At 42.2% G+C, this 21,793-nt stretch overlaps 1 protein-coding gene across 46 annotated transcripts in view; it reads right to left on the reverse strand.

Annotated features, from left to right (window-relative positions):
- The window catches only part of p4ha3 (prolyl 4-hydroxylase, alpha polypeptide III), an 86,817-nt gene that overhangs the window by 27,790 nt on the left and 37,234 nt on the right, over positions 1-21,793 (reverse strand). For 8 of the 46 annotated variants that reach the window (XM_087283791.1, XM_087283780.1, XM_087283804.1 and 5 more), the window contains 4 exons: positions 15,067-15,118; positions 14,737-14,900; positions 5,820-5,996; positions 1,952-2,016 (listed from right to left, as the gene is read on the reverse strand). In XM_087283791.1, the coding sequence (XP_087139917.1) occupies positions 1,952-2,016; positions 5,820-5,996; positions 14,737-14,900; positions 15,067-15,118 (458 nt within the window). Of the gene's footprint in view, positions 1-110; positions 1,875-1,951; positions 2,017-5,581; positions 5,700-5,819; positions 5,997-14,736; positions 14,901-15,066; positions 15,119-15,274; positions 15,353-17,171; positions 17,313-21,793 lie in introns of those variants that run through there. The other 38 variants (XM_087283788.1, XM_087283777.1, XM_087283807.1 and 35 more) reach the window with 21 other exon arrangements.

Genomic DNA, 21,793 nt, shown 5'->3' on the forward strand with positions numbered 1-21,793 from the left:
GTGCTGCATAAGATGAGCGTCATCTTCACTGTGTGGATATTTATAACAAAACGGAGCCGATAAAAACACTGCCTCCTTTCAATTTCAGTGAAAATACGAAACACAGCCTCTCTTTTGCTGAGTATCAGTTTTAATAATCGATAATGGCCATTTTAAAAGTATAACATACAATAAGTTTATACATTATAGGAAATAAAGGCAAGCGATCAGTCAATATACAGAATGTACGTGCTTACATTAATCATTAACTTATCTTTGCGCTCTGCCAAAACACGTTACCTGAGAACAAGTAATAGATTCCAATGCCCAAAGTCAGGGAATATGTCGTTAGATAAAGACAACAAGATGAATGAAATATCCCGTTTAATAAATATAGTGAGATTAGATCCAGCGGGAGATGCTTGATGAGAAGTCCGACTAGCAGAGCTCTCATCTGGGTAGATGGGCTGAGTGTGATTAAATGTTGAATGTGATGAGTTTTCAACAATACTAAATTTAAACTTTATTTTTTTACATGGTTTAATATTTTTTTGTTATTAAAATTGAAGTTCCTATTTCAAAGCTTACAGATAGATGGCTAATTTGTATGTCATTGACACTTTTGGCACTTTTTTGGAGTATTTTCATAAGTTTTGTTTTTTCCTGTAAATGATTCAATAAATACCGTACCGTGACATTCATACCGAGGTATTACCGTACCGTGAAATTCTGATACCGTTACATCCCTATTGTATGCATATTTATAACAAAACTGAGCCTATAACATCATGGCCTCCTTTCATTTTAATTGAAAATACGAAACATACTCTCTCTTTTGCTGAATATCAGTTTTAATAATCAATAATGGCCATTATAACAGCATAACGTACATTATAGGAAATAAAGGCAAGCAAACAGTCATTATATAGAATGTACGTGGTTACATTTATTATTAACTTATCTTTGCGCCAAAACACGTTACCTGAGAACAAGTAATAGATTCAACAGACCAAAGTCTGTTGTTAGATATAGACAACAAGATTACGTTTAACAAATATAGTGAGATTATATAAAGCGGTAGATCCTTGATGAACAGTCCAATGAACACAGCTCTGATCTGGGCAGATATGCTGCAGCGCATGCTAGAGAGTGTGTGTGTGTCGTCTCGTGATGTGCACTTTTAGTTGTGTAATATAGATGGAGAATTGTTCAAAAACGCTGGGTAAAACGCTAGTGTGGACACGGATCGTTTTCATTCTGAAACGCCGTTTTAAAACTAAAACGTACTAGTGTAATCGGAGCCTGACATGCATGTGGGAATGGTGGGCAGGGTAAATAAGCTCATTAGCATTAAAGGCACAGGCAACAAAAACAGCTACAATGTTAAAACAGCTCACATTTCCCAGATTAAAAAAAGATAAAATAAATAATCTGATGGGTATTTTGAGCTGAAACTTTATGGATACATTCTGGAGACACAAAATACTTACATTAAATCATGAAAAATGGTTAAATTTGGGGCCCATTTATTCCCCATTTGGTGTAAATCCAGCATAAAAGTGTCATTCTTGCCACTTGTTGGTTCGGCGTGCCCTTTACATGCGTCACAGTGCGTTTTTGCATTTGAATGTAGACAGAGATTGCTTTTTTTACAGGAAAGCAGGGATCACCCCATTTATAAAATTACTTGTAGACATGGCCTAAGTCAGGGGTGACTCGGTCCAGGAGTGGAAAGTTTAGTTCCAACCCCAATCAGACACACCAGGGTTAGCTAATCAAACTCTTACTAGGCTTTCTAGAAACATCCTTGAAGGTGTGTTGAGGCAAGTTGGAGCTAAAATCTTTAAGACACCCGCCCTCCAGGACTTTGTTTGGATATCCTTGGCCTAAGTGAACTTCAGAGATAAGTAGAATTTAAAAAATGCAGCCCATGGCCACTTAAAGTGACTTGATGAGAAAAATGAAAGAGTACCTCTTGCTGATGCGATATTCAGCAGTGGCCTGATTCATGCCTGATGCCACCACTGATCTTCTGAGCTAAAGGAAAAAACACAATCAAATATGATCAAAACAAAATAATTACATGCAATCTCTGATGTGTGAAAAATCCAGACAGGAATAAAATATTTAAACAGGAAAAAAAGTGACGGATTCAATACTCAGTCTGCCCACACAGTACAAGGAAAGAAAAAAACCCACAGTGGGTGGAATAAGTGACGGGCAGTGAACACTGTTGTTTCCGACCGCATGACTTATTCACGTAATGTAATCTTCATCTTCTCTCCAGCTCCGCTCAAAGCTTAAGTTCTGATTTAATGTGTCTCCAAAAGAAAACCTTGCACACAACATTAAGTCTCTCTTGAGAAAATGGCTTGATATGAACACTTTGATCTGTCTCTCAGGGTTGAATACAGTCTCTCTGAGCATGGTGAAATATGTTGGAAAAGTCAAATTAAATAAAGAAAAAAGTAGAACAAACTTAGCTGAGAACTGGCAACATATGGAAGCTCAAGTTTTAGCCAAGCTGGAACTGTCTCAACCCCCCTCCAAAAAAACCCTAAAACGATCCAAGAATACAATAACATCCAAATCCATCCTATAAAATCAAGGTTTTCCCAGAGCTCTGGACGAAAAATAAAATAATTCCTGCTGCTGAATTAGTGATGCGTTGTTTAATTTGTAATGACTTTCTTTCATGACTTTCTATTTTTGCATACCCAATTCTGTGTTTCCACATCAAGTCTTAAAGGGGTAGCTCACCCAAAAATGAAAATTCTGTCATCATCTCATTCTCCAGTTGTTTCAAATCTTTATGAGTTTCTTTATTCTGTTAACATATCAAAAGATATTTTGAAGAGAGCTGAAAACATTGACTTTTTTGTATTTGTTTTTTCCAACTACTGTTACATTCACCAGCGATCTGGCAACTGCCGATCACTAGAGAACTATAAATCCTGTCAAGCACCTCACACACACACACACACACCTGTTCTGGTTCTCCCTTATGACACAGACACACAGCTGAAGCTCATCATTTATTCATAACCTGGACTATAAAGACACCTCTCATTTCTATACACATGTCTTGTTTACCTTGTAGCATTACGAAGCATTTCGTTTGTCATATTTTTTAGTGCTGTGTTTATAGACCCTCACCTTGTTTATTGATTTTTTACTGCCTGAACCGATCTCTTCACCTGTGACTCAACTATTCTTTTGGATTTAGTGGTACGCAAAGTGAGGCTACATGAAACACTGAAACAGTTGAAGCAAATGTGTCAAAGCTTCAAAACATTTTAAAAACCTTTTCTACAGTGTCACCCAGTGGTCATTGCTCTGGAACAGCTTTAACAAAGAAATAGTTCAGCAAACTGAAGTATTAAACCCCACGAATTGAGGCTTGAAGTGATTTAGTGAAGCGGTGAGAGTTCCTGACTATGCAGAGATAATGGGTTTCAATCCAGGGTGATGCAGCGATAGATGCTAGTTTTTAAATGCTCTGTTCTTGTAACGTTTTGCTTTAACATTGGTCTGAAATCTGAATGAACACTTTGTCAATAAATACACTGTTTTGATCATAAAACAGTAACATCATTAAAATGCATCAAGTCATAACTTCAGAGTATTTACAAGTCAGGATTCAAATTCAAGCCATTTGCAGCACAGTTTCATTGTGCACACACACGGTCCACTAGACCAGAGGTTTTCAAACTTTTAGGACACACGCCCCCCAAGTTTGTCCGATTTCACTTGCGACATAGCATATTTGCTTTTGATGTACGTACAAACAGAAAATGCTGCTACGCAAAGCCAAGTTTGCAGAGCCCTGACAGTGTGGTTGAGTCGAACATTGAGTATGTTTACATGGGCAACAATACTTTAATACGATTTTAATACAATTAAGACAATACTCTAATTCTACCATGTAAACAGCGATTTTTGATTAATCCTACTAAAGTCATAACTGAACTAAACAGAAATGGAACCAGGACATGTGGAGTATGTAGATATTAGTGGCATTATTGAAGTAATCCCAATCAAACTATTACCAGCATACAGGACTCTAAACATAGATCTCTAAACGTTTCTGAAATGACCGATGCTCTGAATCGCATTAGTCACGTGACCTGGTGTTTCGAAACATTTTAGTCACATGACCTGGGTGTTTCAGATCATGCTTCGGTGCAGTGTTTTGAAACACTTGCACTTCGGGATCTTGACACTGTGTCAAAATCTCAGTTTCACGTCATCCATCATTATTTGGATTACCCTGTATGATACTGTTTGCTCGTTGTGATTGACCAGTGCCTGTTTTTGTTTAAAGAGCCCCTATTATGGGTTTTTGAAAATTACCTTCCATGAAGTGTGTAACAGCTCTAAGTAAAGTGAACTGTCCAGCTAAGGTTTAAATTTGAAAGTGCACCATGTTTAAAACTATTGATACATCTAGAAAAGAGTCGACTCATAGTGGTTCAAATTAATCGCAGCGGTAACGAGTCTTTAGCCATTCCAGCGTGACATCGATACGGAACTCAAGCCTTGCCCATTTGTTGCACGCGCAGACTCAGGAAAATTGAAACTCCAGCCACACCCACAAACACTGTACAAAGAAGAAGACAAACACTGTAGCAGATCCCGAAGACACTGAGCTCTGAAGTCTGAGGAAAAGTTTGTGTTATTTTCCCTACCCAAACCTGAGGCTGTGAAGATTCAGTTCTTTTAGTTTTCTTTTTAGTTTAGTTCTTTCAAGTTTATTTTTGCAAAAATACCTCAGCATTATAGCGCCAGGCTTGCGCTGTGTTAATTTTTCTGATGAGTGCTTCAGCAATGTACACATTCTTACAATGGGGCATTCTTTAGCCGTTTGTTAAAGGAAGGATCAGAAAGGACTATTGATGTATGGGATGGGTCATGGATCAGTTCCTTCTTCCATTTCACAAGTGTAAGTAAGTGCGATAAAAATGGTTGCCTCCTTGATTTCTCTAGCTTGCAAGTTATGCATTTATTTGTGTTTTGTTACTTATAACCGCTTTACTGTATCTAGTTAACTCTGTATTATCATATTGCGTCTAAAACCATGCTGAAAAGCGCAACATGTGATGCTTTTACATATTTAAATGTATTTGTGAGCTCGTGTTTTACTACCGTTTGTTGTGCTATGGCCACCATCAGCTGTACACGTGTGGCGGTCAAGTTTAAAAATAGTCCAGTTTTGCCACTGTGTGGATTAATACTGAATGGGTGTCACTGCTTTTACACTTGGTTAAGCAATATGCTGGTGCTAAACTGCATTGCTTTAATGCACTCCTGCATTGGGCTCACACATACTGGCTACTTGTTGATAAGCCTTACTGGGCATTTTTCTCTGTCTCACAATGAACGGAGTTGACCAGTCACAACAGACTGGGATATCAGACCAATCAGCGCAGATAAGCTTCGTGCTAAGGAGGGGTTTGGCAACAAATAAATTGCTGAACGAATCATACTGCAGTTGCTGGGATAATTAGGTAAAAATAAACACATATTATAAAACAATGAAAGTGTTTTTTAACTTGCATGCATATTAGCCTGTTGTTGGAGACCCCCGAAATCAAAATATTACCTTTTTTAAGCATAATCGAGGCTCTTTAATAAAGACTCTGCAATTGGATCCTTTGTTGTCAGAACCGTAAGTTGCAACTATGGATGTCAATGGTTTTCAGCTTACCACAGGATCTTTTCTTTTGTGTTCAGCAGAAAAAAATAAATTTATAAGGGTTTAGAATTACTTATGGGAGAAAAAAAATACAGAGAGTTTTGATTTTTGGCTAAACTATATTTAAAGCAAACTGTACACTTACCCCTGGCATTGCATATTTTCTGATGTTTTTGGCTTCAGCTTGGGTGACGAAGCCATGGAAGAGCACCACATAGGGCTGCAGGCTGATTATCTCTCGTCTGATTGGCTGCAGAAATAGAGCAGGGCTGCCGTTGGTGAAATAGTCACAGAACAAACTGGGATTCTCAAAATGCTTTGGCTGTAAGAAAGAAAGAAAGTACATTAGTGTTTTATTTACAGAGCTCTAAAGCATACATGGGCGAAGCAGTGGCGCAGTAGGTAGTGCTGTCGCCTCACAGCAAGAAGGTTGCTGGTTTCGAGCCTCGGCTCAGTTAGAGTTTCTGTGTGGAGTTTGCATGTTCTCCTTGTATCTTCGTGTAGGTTTCCTCCGGGTGCTCTGGTTTCCCCCACAGTCTAAAGATATGCAGGTGAATTGGGTAGGCTAAATTGTCCATAGTGTGTGTGTTAATATGTGTGTGGACGTTTCTCATAGATGGGTTGTGGCTGGAAGGGCATCCGCTGCGTGAAAACTTGCTGGATAAGTTGGTGGTTCATTCTGCTGTGGCGACCCGGACTAATAAAGGTACTTAGCCGACAAGAAAATGAATGAATAAAGCATCCATATATCAACAATGATCCAGAAAAAAGGTCATCAAATAAACATTAGGAAATTTATTAATATGAAAAGAGGTTTAATTGACAAACTAATGTCTAAATGTGTAAAAACAGTATATTTACTTTGCAGGAAAATAAAATATCGAGGCTGTGGATTGAAGAAGACAAATCACATCATCAGTAGCCAAATGTTTCCGACAGTAGCCACTGACTTGCATTTAATAAATCAGTGTCACGATCACCAGCAATATAGCTAGTGCAGATCACTGGAGAACAACACACCGGCCACTGATATGAACTACAACTCATCACTCCTGCCACAGATGACAATCATTCAGACAACAACACACATACACACACACAGCTGAAGCTCATGACAGACTCATTACTTAGACTATTTACACATTTCACATTCTCACACAATTTGCTGAGTTTTGTTTATTTGTAAGAGAGCATTTTAAAGCATTTCACTGTCCTGCCTACTGTGTGTTTTTTTTCCTTCGCTTTGCTTATGGTTTTATGTTTTTTTTGGCCACCTGTCCTGACCATTCGCCTGTTTTTCTGACTATGCTTTGGATTGCCTGAATGTTACAGTTTGCTCCTGTTTTAGCCCTTGCCTGCCTGACTTTGTTTAATAAAGCTACTCGTGGTTCCCCTTCGGGTGGGGAACTTCAATGCTATTAGTGTATTTGATTTTAGGAAAATCCACGAATTGGGAGGATTCGGTTCAGAAGCCGCTTATCTGAAAGAGTATGGAACGGGCCAATGAATGCCAATGAATTGGCAGCGTAAGCTTGCGCAGGTGTGCTTTATTGCCAATAAACCAAGCATATAAGCACACGTGGAGCAAGCAGACACCATCCTTTTCGCTTCAGAGACTTTTCTGATCGAGTCGATGAGGGTTCCTCCTGCTGACTGCAGCGACTTCCGAGCGAACGAGTGTCTCCCGGTCCAGAGTGGGTATACGCGGCGGCAGACGGTCAAACTGGGATTCTCCCTTGCCTGGCGTTCTTTTTTTTCTATTTTTTCTAAAAGAGCAACACAGTCGTGCAGCACGTCCTTTTCAGGATGGCGCTCCGACTGTGCGTTTCTGGTTGTGGGGGTTTCCTGGCTCCAGATGATAGACACAATCACTGCATTACATGTTTGGGGGTCCAGCATGTTAATGTGGTGCTCGTGGGCGGTTCATGTCGTCACTGCGACTGCACTCGGGCAGATCTGAGGGTCTCAGCGGGAGATAAACCGCCGCCCAAGGGCTTGCGGACCTCCCGCTCCTCCAAGCGCTCCATCCAAGCTTTGGGCACTGGGAGTGATCCGTCTAATCAGATGGTAGCTCTCACGCTCGCTGACACTGGAGATCAGATGTCCTCCGAGGCATCGGAGGGTGGGCTTTCACTGTCCGACGAGGATCAAGACCTGCTCGCCCCCTCCGGGCAGGCGAGCGCCGTCAAGACGGATCCTGAAGCGGACAAGTTAGCCGTGCTTTCCCGGGCTGCTTCGGCCGTGGGGTTGGAGATGGTTCATCCCCCAGCTCCGCGGCCAGAATGACTAGATGGGTGTTACGTAGAGGAACAGAAGGTGAAGCCCTCTAAGCCTCTCGTCCCCTTCTTCCCGGAGGTGCACAGTTGGCTCACGCAGTCTTGGAGGGCACCTTTCTCTGCACGCGCTGCGTGTCCCTCCGCCCTCACCGCCCTTGACGGTGGAGCTGCCAGGGGGTATGAAGCGATTCTGTCAGTGGAGCGTGCTGTGGCGCCCCTACTTGGCAGGGTCCGCCCGGTTTCCCGTCTAAAGCCTGTAGGTTATCTGCCTCCCTTGGAGCCAGAGCTTACAAGGCTGCTTCCGCCTTGCAAGCGATGGCCACCTACCAGCGCTACCAAGCGCAGGCGCTGGCCGAGCTGCACGAGGGCGGGTCTAACCCAGGCTTCTTAAACGCGCTGCGCACCGCGACCGACTATGCTCTTCGGACTACTAAGTCGTGTGCGCTGGGGAAGACGATGTCCACACTAGGTGTCCAGGAACGCCACCTCTGGCTAAACCTGGCCGATATGCGCAATGTCGACAAAGTTCGCTTTCTTGACTCGCCCATATCCCAGGCTGGCCTGTTCGGCGACACCGTCAGTGAGTTCACCCAGGAATTCAAGGCGGTGAGAGAGCAGTCGGATGCGATGGGCAATGTCATCTATCGGCGGGACTGTAAGCCCGCTCCGCCCGCCAAGCCATCCACCTCCGCTGCTCCTCGCCAAGGGCGCCCGCCTACGAGAGCTGCCCCGCACACGCCTCCGGCGAAGAGAGCGCGTCGAGCACTTCGAAAGCCGGCAGACCCCCCTGCCCAGGGCACCGTTAAGTCCTGTAAACTGACCGCGAAGCGTCCCTGAGACAGGCCATCCGGAGAAGAGGAAACTTGCTCTTTCCACGCTGAAGGGCGGGGCCCCTATTTCAACGGTACTTTTCAGTGCCACGAAAAAGGGTGCAATCGAGCCGGTCCCTCCAACCAAGATGGAGAGTGGGTTTTACAGCCTGTACTTCATCGTACCCAAAAAGAGCGGTGGGTCACGGCCAATCCTAGATCTGCTCGTTTTGAATCGTTGCCTGCACAAGCTGTCGTTCAGAATGCTCACACAGAGGCGCATCCTCCGATGCGTTCGTCCTCTGGATTGGTTTGCAGCCATAGACCTGAAGGACGAGTATTTCCATGTCTTCATTTTTCCATGCCACCACTAGTTTCTGCGGTTTGCGTTCAAAGGTCGAGCGTGGCAATACAAGGTCCTCCCCTTCGGGCTCTTTCTGTCTCTGCAGGTCTTCACCAAACTCGCGGAGGGTGCCTTAGCGCCCCTTCGGCTCGTGGGCATCCGCATACTCAATTATCTCGATGACTGGCTGATTTAGCCCACTCGCAGAAGCAATTGATTATGCACAGAGACAAGGGGCTCTGGCACCTCCACCTGTTGGGGTTGCAGGTCAACCGAGAAAAGAGCAAACTCGCCCCTGTGCAGAGGATCTCCTTTCTCGGGATGGAGCTGGACTCGGTCACCATGGTAGCGCGCCGCTCGCCTGTTGCTGAACTGTCTGAGAGAGCTTGACAGCAAAATAGTGGTCCCACTGAAATATTTTCAGAGGCTCCTGGGGCATATGGCATCCGCAGCAGCCGTAACGCTGCTCGGATTACTCCATATGAGACTACTTCAGCACTGGCTTCGCGATCGAGTCCCAAGACGCGCATGGCATGCGGGCACACACCGAGTCTCTGTCACTGCGCTGTGTCGCTGCGCCCTCAGCCCTTGGAACGACCCCTCGTTCCTGCAGGCCAATGTGCCTCTACGACAGGCGTCCAGTCATGTTGTTGAACAGATGCTTCCAACATGAGCTGGGGGGCCGTGTGTTGCGGGCATGCAGCTGCGGGCTTATGGAAGGGTGCCCAGTTGCATTGGTATATCAATCGCCTAGAGCTGTTGGCAGTGTTCCTCGCTCTCCACCACTTTTTTTTAGTGCTGGAGCAGCAACACGTGCTGGTCAGGACAGACAGTACGGTGGGGGCAACGTATATCAACCGTATGGGGGGTATGCACTCTCGCCGCATGTCTCAGCTCGCCCGCCGTCTGCTCCTCTGGAGTCACCCGCGGCTGAAATCGCTGCGTGCCATTCATATTCCAGGTATGCTCAACCGTGCAGCCGATGTGCTCTCACAGCAGCAAATACACTTCGGAGAATGGAGACTCCACCCCGAGTCTGTTCAGCTGATATGGGCACGATTCGGGGAGGTCCAGATTGATCTGTTTGCTTCCCCCGAGAACACTCATTGCCAGTTGTTCTTTTCCCTGACTGAGGGCTCTCTCGTCACGGACGCACTGGCCCACAACTGGCCTCGGGGCATGCGCAAGTATGCGTTTCCCCCAGTGAGCCTGCCCGCGCAGTTACTGTGCAAGGTTAGGGATGACGAGGAACATGTTCTGCTAGTTGCGCCCCACTGGCCCAACCGGACCTGGATATCAGAGCTCTCCTTCCTCACGACGGCCCTCCCCTGGCGCATCCCTTTAAGAGAGGACCTACTCTCTCAGGGACAGGGCACCATCTGGCACCCTCGCCCCCATCTCTGGAACCTCCACGTGTGGTCCTTAGACGCGAGGAAGACTTAGGTAACCTACCGTGTGCGGTGGTTGATACCATCACTCAGGCTAGAGCCCCCTCCACAAGGCGTGCCTATGCCCTGAAGTGGAGTCTATTCACTGAATGGTGTGTCTCTCGCAGAGAAGACCCCCGAACCTGTCAGATCAGTGTTGTGCTCTCTTTCCTTCAAGAGAAGCTGGAGAGCAGGCTGTCGCCCTCCACTCTCAAGGTTTACGTGGCTGCCATCTCCGCTCATCATGACGCGGTAGCTGGCGGCACTGTGGGAAAGCATAACCTCATCATCCGGTTCCTCAGAGGCGCTAGGCGAATTAATCCAACTCGTCCCCCTCTCATGCCCTCTGGGGATCTCGCCCTCGTTCTCACGAGCTTGCGCACAGATCCCGTTGAGCCACTTGAATCATTATCTTTAAGATTTCTGTCCCTGAAGACAGCTCTGCTGGCTGCGTTGGCCTCCATTAAGAGGGTCGGGGACCTGGAGGCATTTTCGGTCAGTGACTCGTGCCTGGAATTCGGGCCGGATTACTCTCACGTTATCCTGAGACCCCGCCCGGGTTATGTGCCCAAGGTTCCTACCACTCCCTTTAGAGATCAGGTAGTAAACCAGCAAGCGCTGCCCCCGGAGGTGGAAGACCCAGCCCTTTCCTTACCTTGTCCAGTTTGCGCTCTGCGCATCTATGTGGACCGTACTCAGTACTTTAGATCATCTGAGCAGCTCTTTGTCTGTTATGGCGGTCAGCAGCAGGGAAGTGCCGTATTGAAACAAAGATTATCCCACTGGATTGTTGAGGCCATTTCACTTGCTTATTCGAGCAGAGGTGAGCCGTGTCCCCCGGGAGTGCGTGCACACTCCACTCGGAGCGTTGCATCCTCTTGGGCGCGTACACGCGGCGCCTCTCTAACAGACATCAGTAGAGCTGCGGGCTGGGCGACACCCAACACATTTGCTAGGTTTTACAATCTGCGAGTGGAGCCAGTTTCCTCAAGGATATTAGGTAACCCTTTGGTGATTGAGGAAACAACTCGGCAGGGTGTATACCCACGGAGATATGTGCGCCTTCTTATCTGTCAGTAAGTTCCCCGTCAGGTGAGCCCTGCAGATTCCTCCATGGCCCCTAGCACTGACCTATCAGGATTGCACGCTTCCCAACGTACTATCGTATTTCCTAGAATTATCTAGATGCTCACGACTCCCAAAAAATATACCTAAATCCGTAAAACTTCCGTTGAAGTGGGATAAGTTAGGGCCAGGGACACGTTGGAGGACCGCGCCTCCCATGATGTGGGTGTGTCACGCTTGCTTGACTATCCTCTCATTGGAGGCGTTGGTAAGGTGCAGTCATTATGACGTTTTCCATAGTTCTCCCAATTCGTGAATTTTCCCAAAATCAAATCCACTAATAGCATTGGAGTTCCCCACCCGAAGGGGAACGCTCAGGTTACTAAAGTAACCCTCGTTCCCCGAGGAGGGGAACGGAAATGCTATTTTCCATCGCCATAATGACTGTCCCTTAGCTGTTAGCTAAGTCTCTTCAGCTTAAAAAGGATGGCGTCTGCATGCTCCACATGGGCTTATATGCTGGGTTAATTGGCAATAAAGCACACTTGCGCAAGCTTACGCTGCCAATTCATTGGCATTCATTGGCCTGTTCCATACTCTTTCAGACAAGCTGCTTCTGAACCGAATCCTCCCAATTCGTGGATTTTCCTAAAATCAAATCCACTAATAGCATTTCCGTTCCCCTCCTCGGGGAACAAGGGTTACTTTAGTAACCTTTGTGATCTTCACCTCCGTTGTCCTTGACTCTTTACAATCAGCAAGAACCACAGTTTCAGTCTGTGATCTTTTTTTAATGCTCTAGTCTAGTGAACAAAAAAGTTACCTACATCTTGGATCATCTGAGAGTGAGTAATTTAACTGCAGATTTAGTTTTTTTTTATAAACTATTCTTTTAAGTTGATTTATAACTAATTAATCCTAATAAACTAAAATGAAATTATTTGCTCATTAAACAGTGCAAAGCAATAGAGAAGTGTAAACTGAAATTAATTTGTTATAAATTATTATTAGTAATGCAGAAAGTACAGAATATACACAAACAAAATTCAAAAACAAATACCAGATTGATATTAGTGGTTGAGCAAGTTGATTTAAGCAGCCAAAACAAACAGATTGAATTTCCTTTAAGTGTCATTAGAAATTACATACTTAAGATTTACAACAGCTCCTTATTTTATAAGACCTTCTCCATGGTCCAAAATTCAGGCCATATAATTTTAAGTACAGGAAATTCTCTCAGTTGATCTCATAAGGAATTTAACTAAGATCCACACAGGATCTGCCATAACTCTTCTTCTTTTCACTTCTTTTCTTTTTGCGGCTTTTGTGTTTTTGTACTTTTTCAATTTGTTTTCCTATTCATATGGAGGCCATATCAAAAATAGCAATTATTCTTGAAATAATGTCTGAATTCTTTTCAATTACTACAGCTATGGAAAAAAAAATACACCACTTGAAAATGGCAAACATTTATAAATTATAGTATATACATTGATGGCAATTCTACAAATTTTATATAAAGCTTTTGTCATTTCTATATAATATAAGCGCTATGTACAATCCCAGATATTGTGTATTAATTTTTAGAAACAAAATACCAATGCTTTAACATCAGAATATTAAAAAAACCTGAATGTTTATCAATGATTATCTATCACTACAATTAAAAAAAAAATTCTTGGGAAAAATGATTTATGATCTAATTGACTAAACTTTTATATTATATATTGGACATTTTGAGGAAATGATATTTAACCCTCCTACACTGAAAAAAAATAATTCATAATTGATTCCTTGGATTTCCTTTTTTTTTTAAGGTTAAGTGGTTGTAAGCAATTTATTTGGGCTAAATTTAAACAAAAAAGTTTTTAAATTAAACACATTTAAATTGTTTCCAACAATTTTGCAGGCATCTTTTTTACAGTGTAGACTCAAATGATTTTTGCTGCTTGTTCAACTTACTTAAAATCTGTTAAAACAACAAAGTTTTTTTAAGGAGGGGGAAAGCTTACTTGTTTTATATTCAGATCACTTAAATTTGTAAAAACGATTAAGTTAATTTGTGAATTTGTGATGGGACAACATGGAGATTTTGTGTGGAACCCTGATTTTTTTTTACAGAGTAATAAATCCATTAAATACAGAGAAACTACGAATTGTCGAGTTGTCTCATAATACCGGCAGCTAGCTGTCTGTAACTCTCATATGGTTGCCCACTGAAGGTAAACAGAGCGGTGCCAGTCATTACCTAGATGCGAGACCACATGAGAAAGCTAGTATGTTGCCGGAAGTGGAGTTAGTGAGTCCAGCAGGGGGGGTCTGTCGTCTGTGTGGGTCCTAATGCCCCAGTATAATGATGGGGACTCTGTACTGCTCAGTGAGTGCTGTCTTTAGGATGAGACTCTCGGATGAGACTCCGAGACTCTCTGTGGTACAATTTCCCTCTCTCTGTGTGTAGACACCCATACACACTTATTCACACACATACAAACTCAACACAGAAAGGCCAACTGACCCAGCCAAGGCTCGAACTAGCAACCTTCTTGCTGTGAGGCAAAAGAGCTACCCACTGTGCCACCGTGTTGCCTTATGATTGTTATTATTATTATTTTCTATAGCAGTATGTGCTATCATAAACGCTTAACAGTTTAATACATGCACAAATATTTTTGTTACTGGTTTGTTTTTGCGTTTCTTTTGCTGGTGATGGGATGTTTACTATATGGCACTATTGTTTTGTGGTCAATTGTTCCATTATGTGGGCAGGTTGAAGTGGATTACAGTTGTGCTGCGTTGCCAGTTATAAACGCATGATAAAAGGATTCCTCATTTGTTCTATCGAGAGAAGCTTGTGTTGTTGCCTTGATTTAGGGTGCCTGATCGGTCTCCTCCAGCACCAGCATTTTTCTTCGTTTAAAAGATTATTTATGTGACCTTGTTACTTTAATTACTTTAATAATTCTTCCTTTTCTGAATTATTCGATTGGTGGCGTGGATTCTTGATTATGTTGCAGACTGTCTAGAGCCGGGCAGTTTAACATTTTTAACATATGGTATTGAATAGAACAATTCATGATAAATGTGAAATAAATCATCTTGCCCTGAATCATAAGGTACAACAAATATAAAAGTGAAATGGTACCTGAGATCCTTTGGTTTGGCAGAGCTGTTCATAGGCATTCCTGGTTCTCAAATAAATGCCGTCGGGCCTTTTCAAAGTCAAACCACTGCTAGTAGCAGGTAGATTTTCATTTAGGAGTTTCTCGTACTTCTCCACATTGAAGTGTACCCTTCTGTTCATGGGATCTTGAAAACAACATTACTTTGTGATTTTTAATTTTTGAAAAATCTCCCAGATTATTTAATTTTACAAATGAAGTTTTGAAACAAGTAAAATAAATGGATTTGTTTTATTTTGTTTCTCACTATGTCACTTATTGCTAGTGTCTGTTAGAAGACTGCAGAAGATTACCATGAAGCAATAGTTCCCGGGAGAGACTGAGGGCGTGGGATATGTTTCCTGTCTAAAAAACAAAAACAAAACAAAACCTAGAAATGTTACTCAACAAGTCTAAAATGTTCACTGTATTTCAAAATACATCAGTAAAAAAATATTTTGCCCCATTTGCACCATGTGTTCAAATCTTGCGTGATCAGTCTTATGTGATCAGCCAAGATACCTTGCTGTTTAGATCTGCTTGGAAAAAGCATCTCCTGTGAGGACTTGTTATCCAAGTTTTGAGTTGGTTTTTGATTTCCTGTGAATACATACAGTACACCCACTCACTGACTTTTAAACGCTTAATCCATAAATGCATTACATAATTGGGTCTTTAGTCAACAGGTGTCCTGACATTTTATTTTACCTATCAGATTATGCTACCAACACTGTATTTGAAAGGTTCTGATATTGGGGTTAGGGACTTAGTAGGTAAGGGGTATATTACAGCTTCATATCACACTATTCCCCAATCACATCTACTCTGGTACCGAATTCTGATGGGTGGCATATTGTGTTATCAAAATGTGCTACCTACTTTTTGAATGGGAGGTAGGACAATCTCACAAGGTTAGACAAATCGACAGAACACCGGACTTATATATATCTATCTAACTAAGATTGATATCTAACTGCTACCAGTCGATCTTTATGGTTTATAAAGCACTTTTTTAGGAACAACAGTAGTTCACCAAAGTGCTGTACAGGTGAGCTCAATAAAATAATAAAACATTATGAAATATATTATGATGGAATAAAAATCATGAATAAAATAAGCTTAAAAAACAGCTCTGACACATAGACTTAAAACAGATAGTAGGCCTTTCTAACATGTTAAGACAGACTGTTCCAAAGTCTTGAGCCCACCACTGCAAATGAACACCCCCTAGCAAAAAATGCGTGAAGGTCACGTGACCATCAGGAAGAACGCAGCATCTCATTTCTCACAGGACGCATTGTCTGTTCTCATGTTCTTCAGAGTTCGTTGCTCCGAGGTGACCTGACAAGACCGGTCTTCAAAAGAACGCAAGTCTGTTCTCTGCATTCTTGGAATTGTGAAACAGCCAATGACTAAACAGGAAGCAGGAATGTTTTGTCACTTTTTGGTGTCTCCAACACATTTCTGTTGTAGTCTGTGCTATTTGCGGCTCGTTTCCGTAAATTCAAATGTGTTTTAAACTTGATTAAAGTGTTTTTTTCAATTAGTTAACTTTTTTCTATTTCCATGTGTTTATTCCTGCTGTTTTAGGTGAGAACATAGTTGTTTAGATTGCAACTAAGCAGTTTACTTTCAGGATAGTTCCCATTTAAAATATTTAGAATTTCTGAGAAGCAGCGGCCATTAGCCTGTCATACTGAGCAAAGACGGTTAGCGTTATCCATCCACAAAATGGTGACAGAGACCACATCATAAGCTCTTAGAGGAGAAAAATACAGCGTAATTTCTAACTACTGCTGATCAAATCATTATTATACTGGTAACTGATATTCTTAGTTGATCCCTGTCTTTTGTATGTTGTAGTGCTGTACTTATACCATATAATTGTAGTGTACTGAGTGTGAGATGGGAATTGTATATCAGGAATGTGTGTTGTGTTGGCAGAAAGACGGAAGAAATGCCTGCATGTGTCTAGCATTTTTCCTTTTCACAAACACAACAGGAAACTAGTGATTGCGCTGCTTTTTTCGTAGTTAATTATTGAGATATCCCGATAGCAACAGAGAATTAATTTAGACTTTAATACTATAGGGAGATATCTCTGTAGACGGATGGCATTTCACGCCATTCACCCTTAAAATCTCAAAATGTCAGCAAAATCACCATGTCATCACTTTAGACATTACTCTAGAGAATCATAATATGTGTAAACCTTTAGTTATAAGTAGATCAAGAGTGTGTCCAAGATTATGTGTGGGTCCTTGAACATGCTGAGTCAGATCACAAGAGTTAAAAACAGTAATCAGTTATTTACAGCATTGATTTCTGGATTATTAATGTGAATATTAAAATCTCCAGCAATAGAAAAATAGTTAAATTCGGCGAAGCAGTGGCGCAGTAGGTAATGTTGTCGCCTTACAGCAAGAAGGTCGCTGGGTTGCTGGTTTGATCCTCAGCTCAGTTGGCATTTCTGTGAGGAGTTTGCATGTTCTCCCTGCGTTCATGTGGGTTTCCTCGTTTGCTCCAGGTGCTCCAGTTTCCCCCACAGTCCAAAGACATCCTGCAGGTGAATTGGGTAGCCTAAATTTTCCGTAGTGTATGACTGTATAAGGGTGATAGGCCCAGATGACAGGCCGGCCGGAATGTGTAAAAAAGTCAGTATCATATGGACAAGTCTAAAATGGCTTGTTCCAAAAAGCCGACCCTGCAACCATACGGGACTAACGTCAAAGAAGAAGAAGAAGAGGAGTAAAATTTTCAAGATCAGAGGTTACTATTGATAATAGCTCTGTAAAATTATCAATAAAAGCTGGAGAATATTTTGGAGGTTAATTATCAGTAGATAATTATCAGTAAGATGCGTGGAGCCCTTTTCAGTGCTATACTCAGATATTCAAAAGACAAATATTCACCAAATGACACTTGTTTACACTCATAGACATCGTTAAACAGGGCAGTGAGCACACTCAAAAAATCAAAGTTTAAAGGAGCTGTTTCATTCAGAACTGCTGCACTACAACTGTCATCTAGCCAAGTTTCATTTAAAAGCACAAAGGCAATTTGTGTTGATAAAATCGCTGACAAAAAGTGACTTACTGTTAAGTGATCTAATGTTTAAAAGTGCTAAATTAACAGTTTTAGCTGTTTTCACTACAGTAGTCTCATATTTACATGTAATAGACACAAGATTTGAGTAATTTGCTATACGGCCTGAAGAAGTCTTTGGTTTTCTGTCACGTAACACAACACATCTGCGTAGAGAAAGCTACAGACAGAGAGCTGTTGTGTTCACCAGCTGAATATGGGGCGTTGTTGTTTGGGCCCTGGCAGTGTGGCAGAGGTCGGAGGGCTCTTCCAGGAGGGCTCATGGGTGGTTGTGGAGCAAGCCGCTTTTTGGTTGGTAACTAGCGGCTTGCGGCAATAGTGTGTGAAAGTTTAGTTACAGCATATGCCAGTTCCTCCATCTTTTTTTAAAAAATCCAAGAGAGACAAGCAAGGTGACAATGAGAATGTGTCTGGTGACAGAGACTGTGGGTCTGGAGATTCTGGCTGCTGAAATGTGTTTTCCTGGCTATTTTGCTGAGGATCATTTTTTAGTATTCAACATTTATTCAACCTAAAGTGACATTTAAAGGCTTAACTTAATTAGGTTAACTAGGCAGGTTAGGGTAATTAGACAAGTCATTGTATAACAATGGTTTTGTGACTAAAGCCTGTTTCACACCGCAAGCGTCAGCAGCGCGTGCGCAGCGCGTATGTCGAGCAGTAGCAGCACGCAGGCGTTTGCCTTTCACACCAGCTGCGTCTGCAGCGCACAGCTCTTCGGCAGCTGCTGCAAAGATCAACCTATCTCTGTCTATTCTATCTAGTTACCCATGTCTCTATATACAAATACACTTTTTAAACTTTTTATCTGCACCAAGGCCCATCCTATGCTGTTTCTTTAACCTGCAAATGTTTATTTTACAAATTTTATAGATCAAATAGTACTGTATGCTTCTCAAGCTAAATTATATGAGAAGTGTCTACAGTCAGAAGACAATCGCCTGTGACATCATGTCATTTGTTTTTTGATTATCAGGTTGCAGTAGACCTAGTTATAATAATATTTATACAATATACTTATAATGATATTTATACATGATCAAACTAGTGTTACTTTCTCCGCTTCAGTGATGTCCAGTGGCAGAATAACAGCTCGTTAATTCATGCTCGTGCAGATGATGAGACGGACAAAAGTAATTAATGCATGTCATTCTTTTACTTATTTTCGTGTTGTCAGATTCACAGTGTAAACAGCTCCCGGTAGGAATAACTCGAGTAAACATAAAACAAAGCCGATTAAAACTTTTTTCCTCTGCTCAGCTGCACAGAACACAGCGAGTTAACATCATCCAGCATGCGTGTCGAACTACACTACCCACAATACACTTAGCTATGGACTACAAATCCCGTAAATATTCTATTTCCCCTCTCCTACAACACTAGTGTGCAACTTAAGCAAAACTGATGCTAAAATTGTTTTACATTTGGTTTTGTAGTTCGGGCCTAAATAAATGTTTGTTGCCGTTTTTAATCGTTTTAAGTTAATTTGAATGACTATATATAAACCATTTGACATTATTACAGTTTTTTTGGATTGCTTAAGCACAATTTTCAAAACAGGGCCCGTGTTTTCAAAACAGCACACACATCTAGCACAACCACACACCCAATTACCAAAACACTACAGATCCTTTGCATAATTAAACACTCTTATAAAAACTATAGACTTATGTTTAAAAACCACACTTTTTTACCATAAGAAACACACATTTTCACATTTACTATACACTGTTTGCATGAGTTACACACTGCTGTGATAAACCTAAAACACTTTTAGCACTTCTACGTCCCTATGATTAGAGTAGGCTATTATCAACAAAGTACAAATATAAATTAAATTCACCAAACACTACTCAAGAACAATGCTGCACACTGAAGAAACTCATTTATTCCTCAACATGTCCAACATGTTGGCATTAGGATTCAAAGTACTGTAACATGTCACTTTACGTATTGAACTGTAAGTTACTGTAGACACTGTCTCTTCGCCTAGCTGAATCTGGCATGAGAATTATCAACATTGCAATGTTGTCCTTAGCAAGACACCTTGGAAAGAAGTGTCTTGAATGTAAAATCTTGTATTGCTGCTACCTCCATTTGGTCACAGGCCTCCTCCATGGCTTGGATGAGGGGTACCTCAGCCTGAAGACGGAGATCATATACCATCCACCACTATGCCGAGAAAAACTCTTCTATAGGGTTGAGGAATGGGGAGTATGCTGGAAGATATAGGACCGTGAAATGTGGATGTTGCTGAAACCAGTTCTGAACCAGAGCAGAACGGTGGAAAGACACATTGTTCCAGACTACAATGTATTGCATATGACCGATTTGATTTCCTGCTATTATGTTGTGCAATTGGTCCAAGAATGTAAGTATATGTGCTGTGTTGTAAGGGCCCATATGGTCATGGAATTGGAGGACCCTATTCTTTGTAAAGGCTGCACAGAGTGTTACTGTATATTTCCCCCACGTTGCCCTGGGACATTGACTATAGCCCTTTGGCCAATGATTTCTTCTACTCTGTGTTCTCGTCAGGTTGAACACACCATCATCTACGTAAATGAACTCATGCTGGATCTCCTCTTCATCTAATCGTAAATCTACCTGAAGAACAGTGTCAGGCAAAATTGTATATTCAGTGTAGATCTAGTATTATAGTACAGTAAAAGATTATGAGACAGTATGCCAGATCACAAGTGAATACATAACTCTGCATAATCATGCCAGTCTTTTCACCCTTTCAAAATTGTGTTCGAAAGGCACTCAATAAATTTGCTTCATTTGAATATGTTTTTTTTTTATGGTGTGTGTGTTGATATTGAGACCTGATGGTTTTCATTGAAACTTACATTTTATAGTGCTTAAACACCTGATTTGTTTGTCTACAATTAATCAAACAAGTGTTTGCACACCTGACGACTGTGTTGAACCAATTGGTTGGACGGTGCAGTAATTTCACAGTCAGTGCTTTGTTATTGCAAGGAAGAGACTTTATGATAGATTTTAGTGTGTAATGTATGAAAAGTGTGTTTAGTGTTTTGCAAATCACTGTGTGTAGAGTTTTGCAACAAGTGTGAGTGTAAAAGATGTCGGTGGGCTGAGCCCAGAGCTGGACACGAGCTGTGCTCTCTCCTCACGCGTGCATGCTGTGACATCACGAACAGACTCCTATAGAGCTCGTACTTGATCATGCGCTGATCACGAGCACAGGCAGCCAATCAAAACACAGCTTAGGTCTGCTGTACATGGAGACTGTTAACTGGTTTCATTCTGATCAGACAGAGAGAAAGGTTGCATGCTTTGCTTTCCGCCTAATTCCAGTCAGTTTTGTGTGCGTCAATGACACCACACACACAAACCACACACACACACACACACACACACACACACACACACACACACACACACACACACACACACACCAAACACATACACAAAGTGTGATGGACAATAAAGAGCTTTAAATGGGATTCAAGTCTCTGTGTTCTTACCGTAACTCCATTACAAAATTGGTCCTTCGAGCCGGAGCTGGTCGTTACCATGGCAACCCCAAAGTCAGCCCCATCCTCTTCTCGACGTCCACACAGAGTGATCCAGAGACCTGCCTACTTAGATGACTACATAGTCAATTATGCTGGAAACCCATCTAGCCATCCAGTTGGACCTAAAGAGGAAGCAATAATGACGTCAACCCCCATCACTACTAGTCAATCATATGGAACTGCTGGTTCATCAGAGGACTTTATGCAGCAGATGATGGAGATTACAAAACAGCAAAGTGAGACAGCAAGGCGCCAAACAGAGCTCTTGGAGAAAGTCCTGCTACACAGTAGCCTTCAAGCATCCACCCCCTCCTCACGAGCATCATCACGGCATCAGACACCTCGGACCCGAATCCTGCAATCAGTGGAAAAGGGACAGCCGACATCTGAA

Source organism: Danio rerio, chromosome 15 (assembly GCF_052040795.2).
Source record: "Danio rerio strain M-AB ecotype USA chromosome 15, GRCz13ab, whole genome shotgun sequence".
NCBI lineage: Eukaryota > Metazoa > Chordata > Actinopteri > Cypriniformes > Danionidae > Danio > Danio rerio.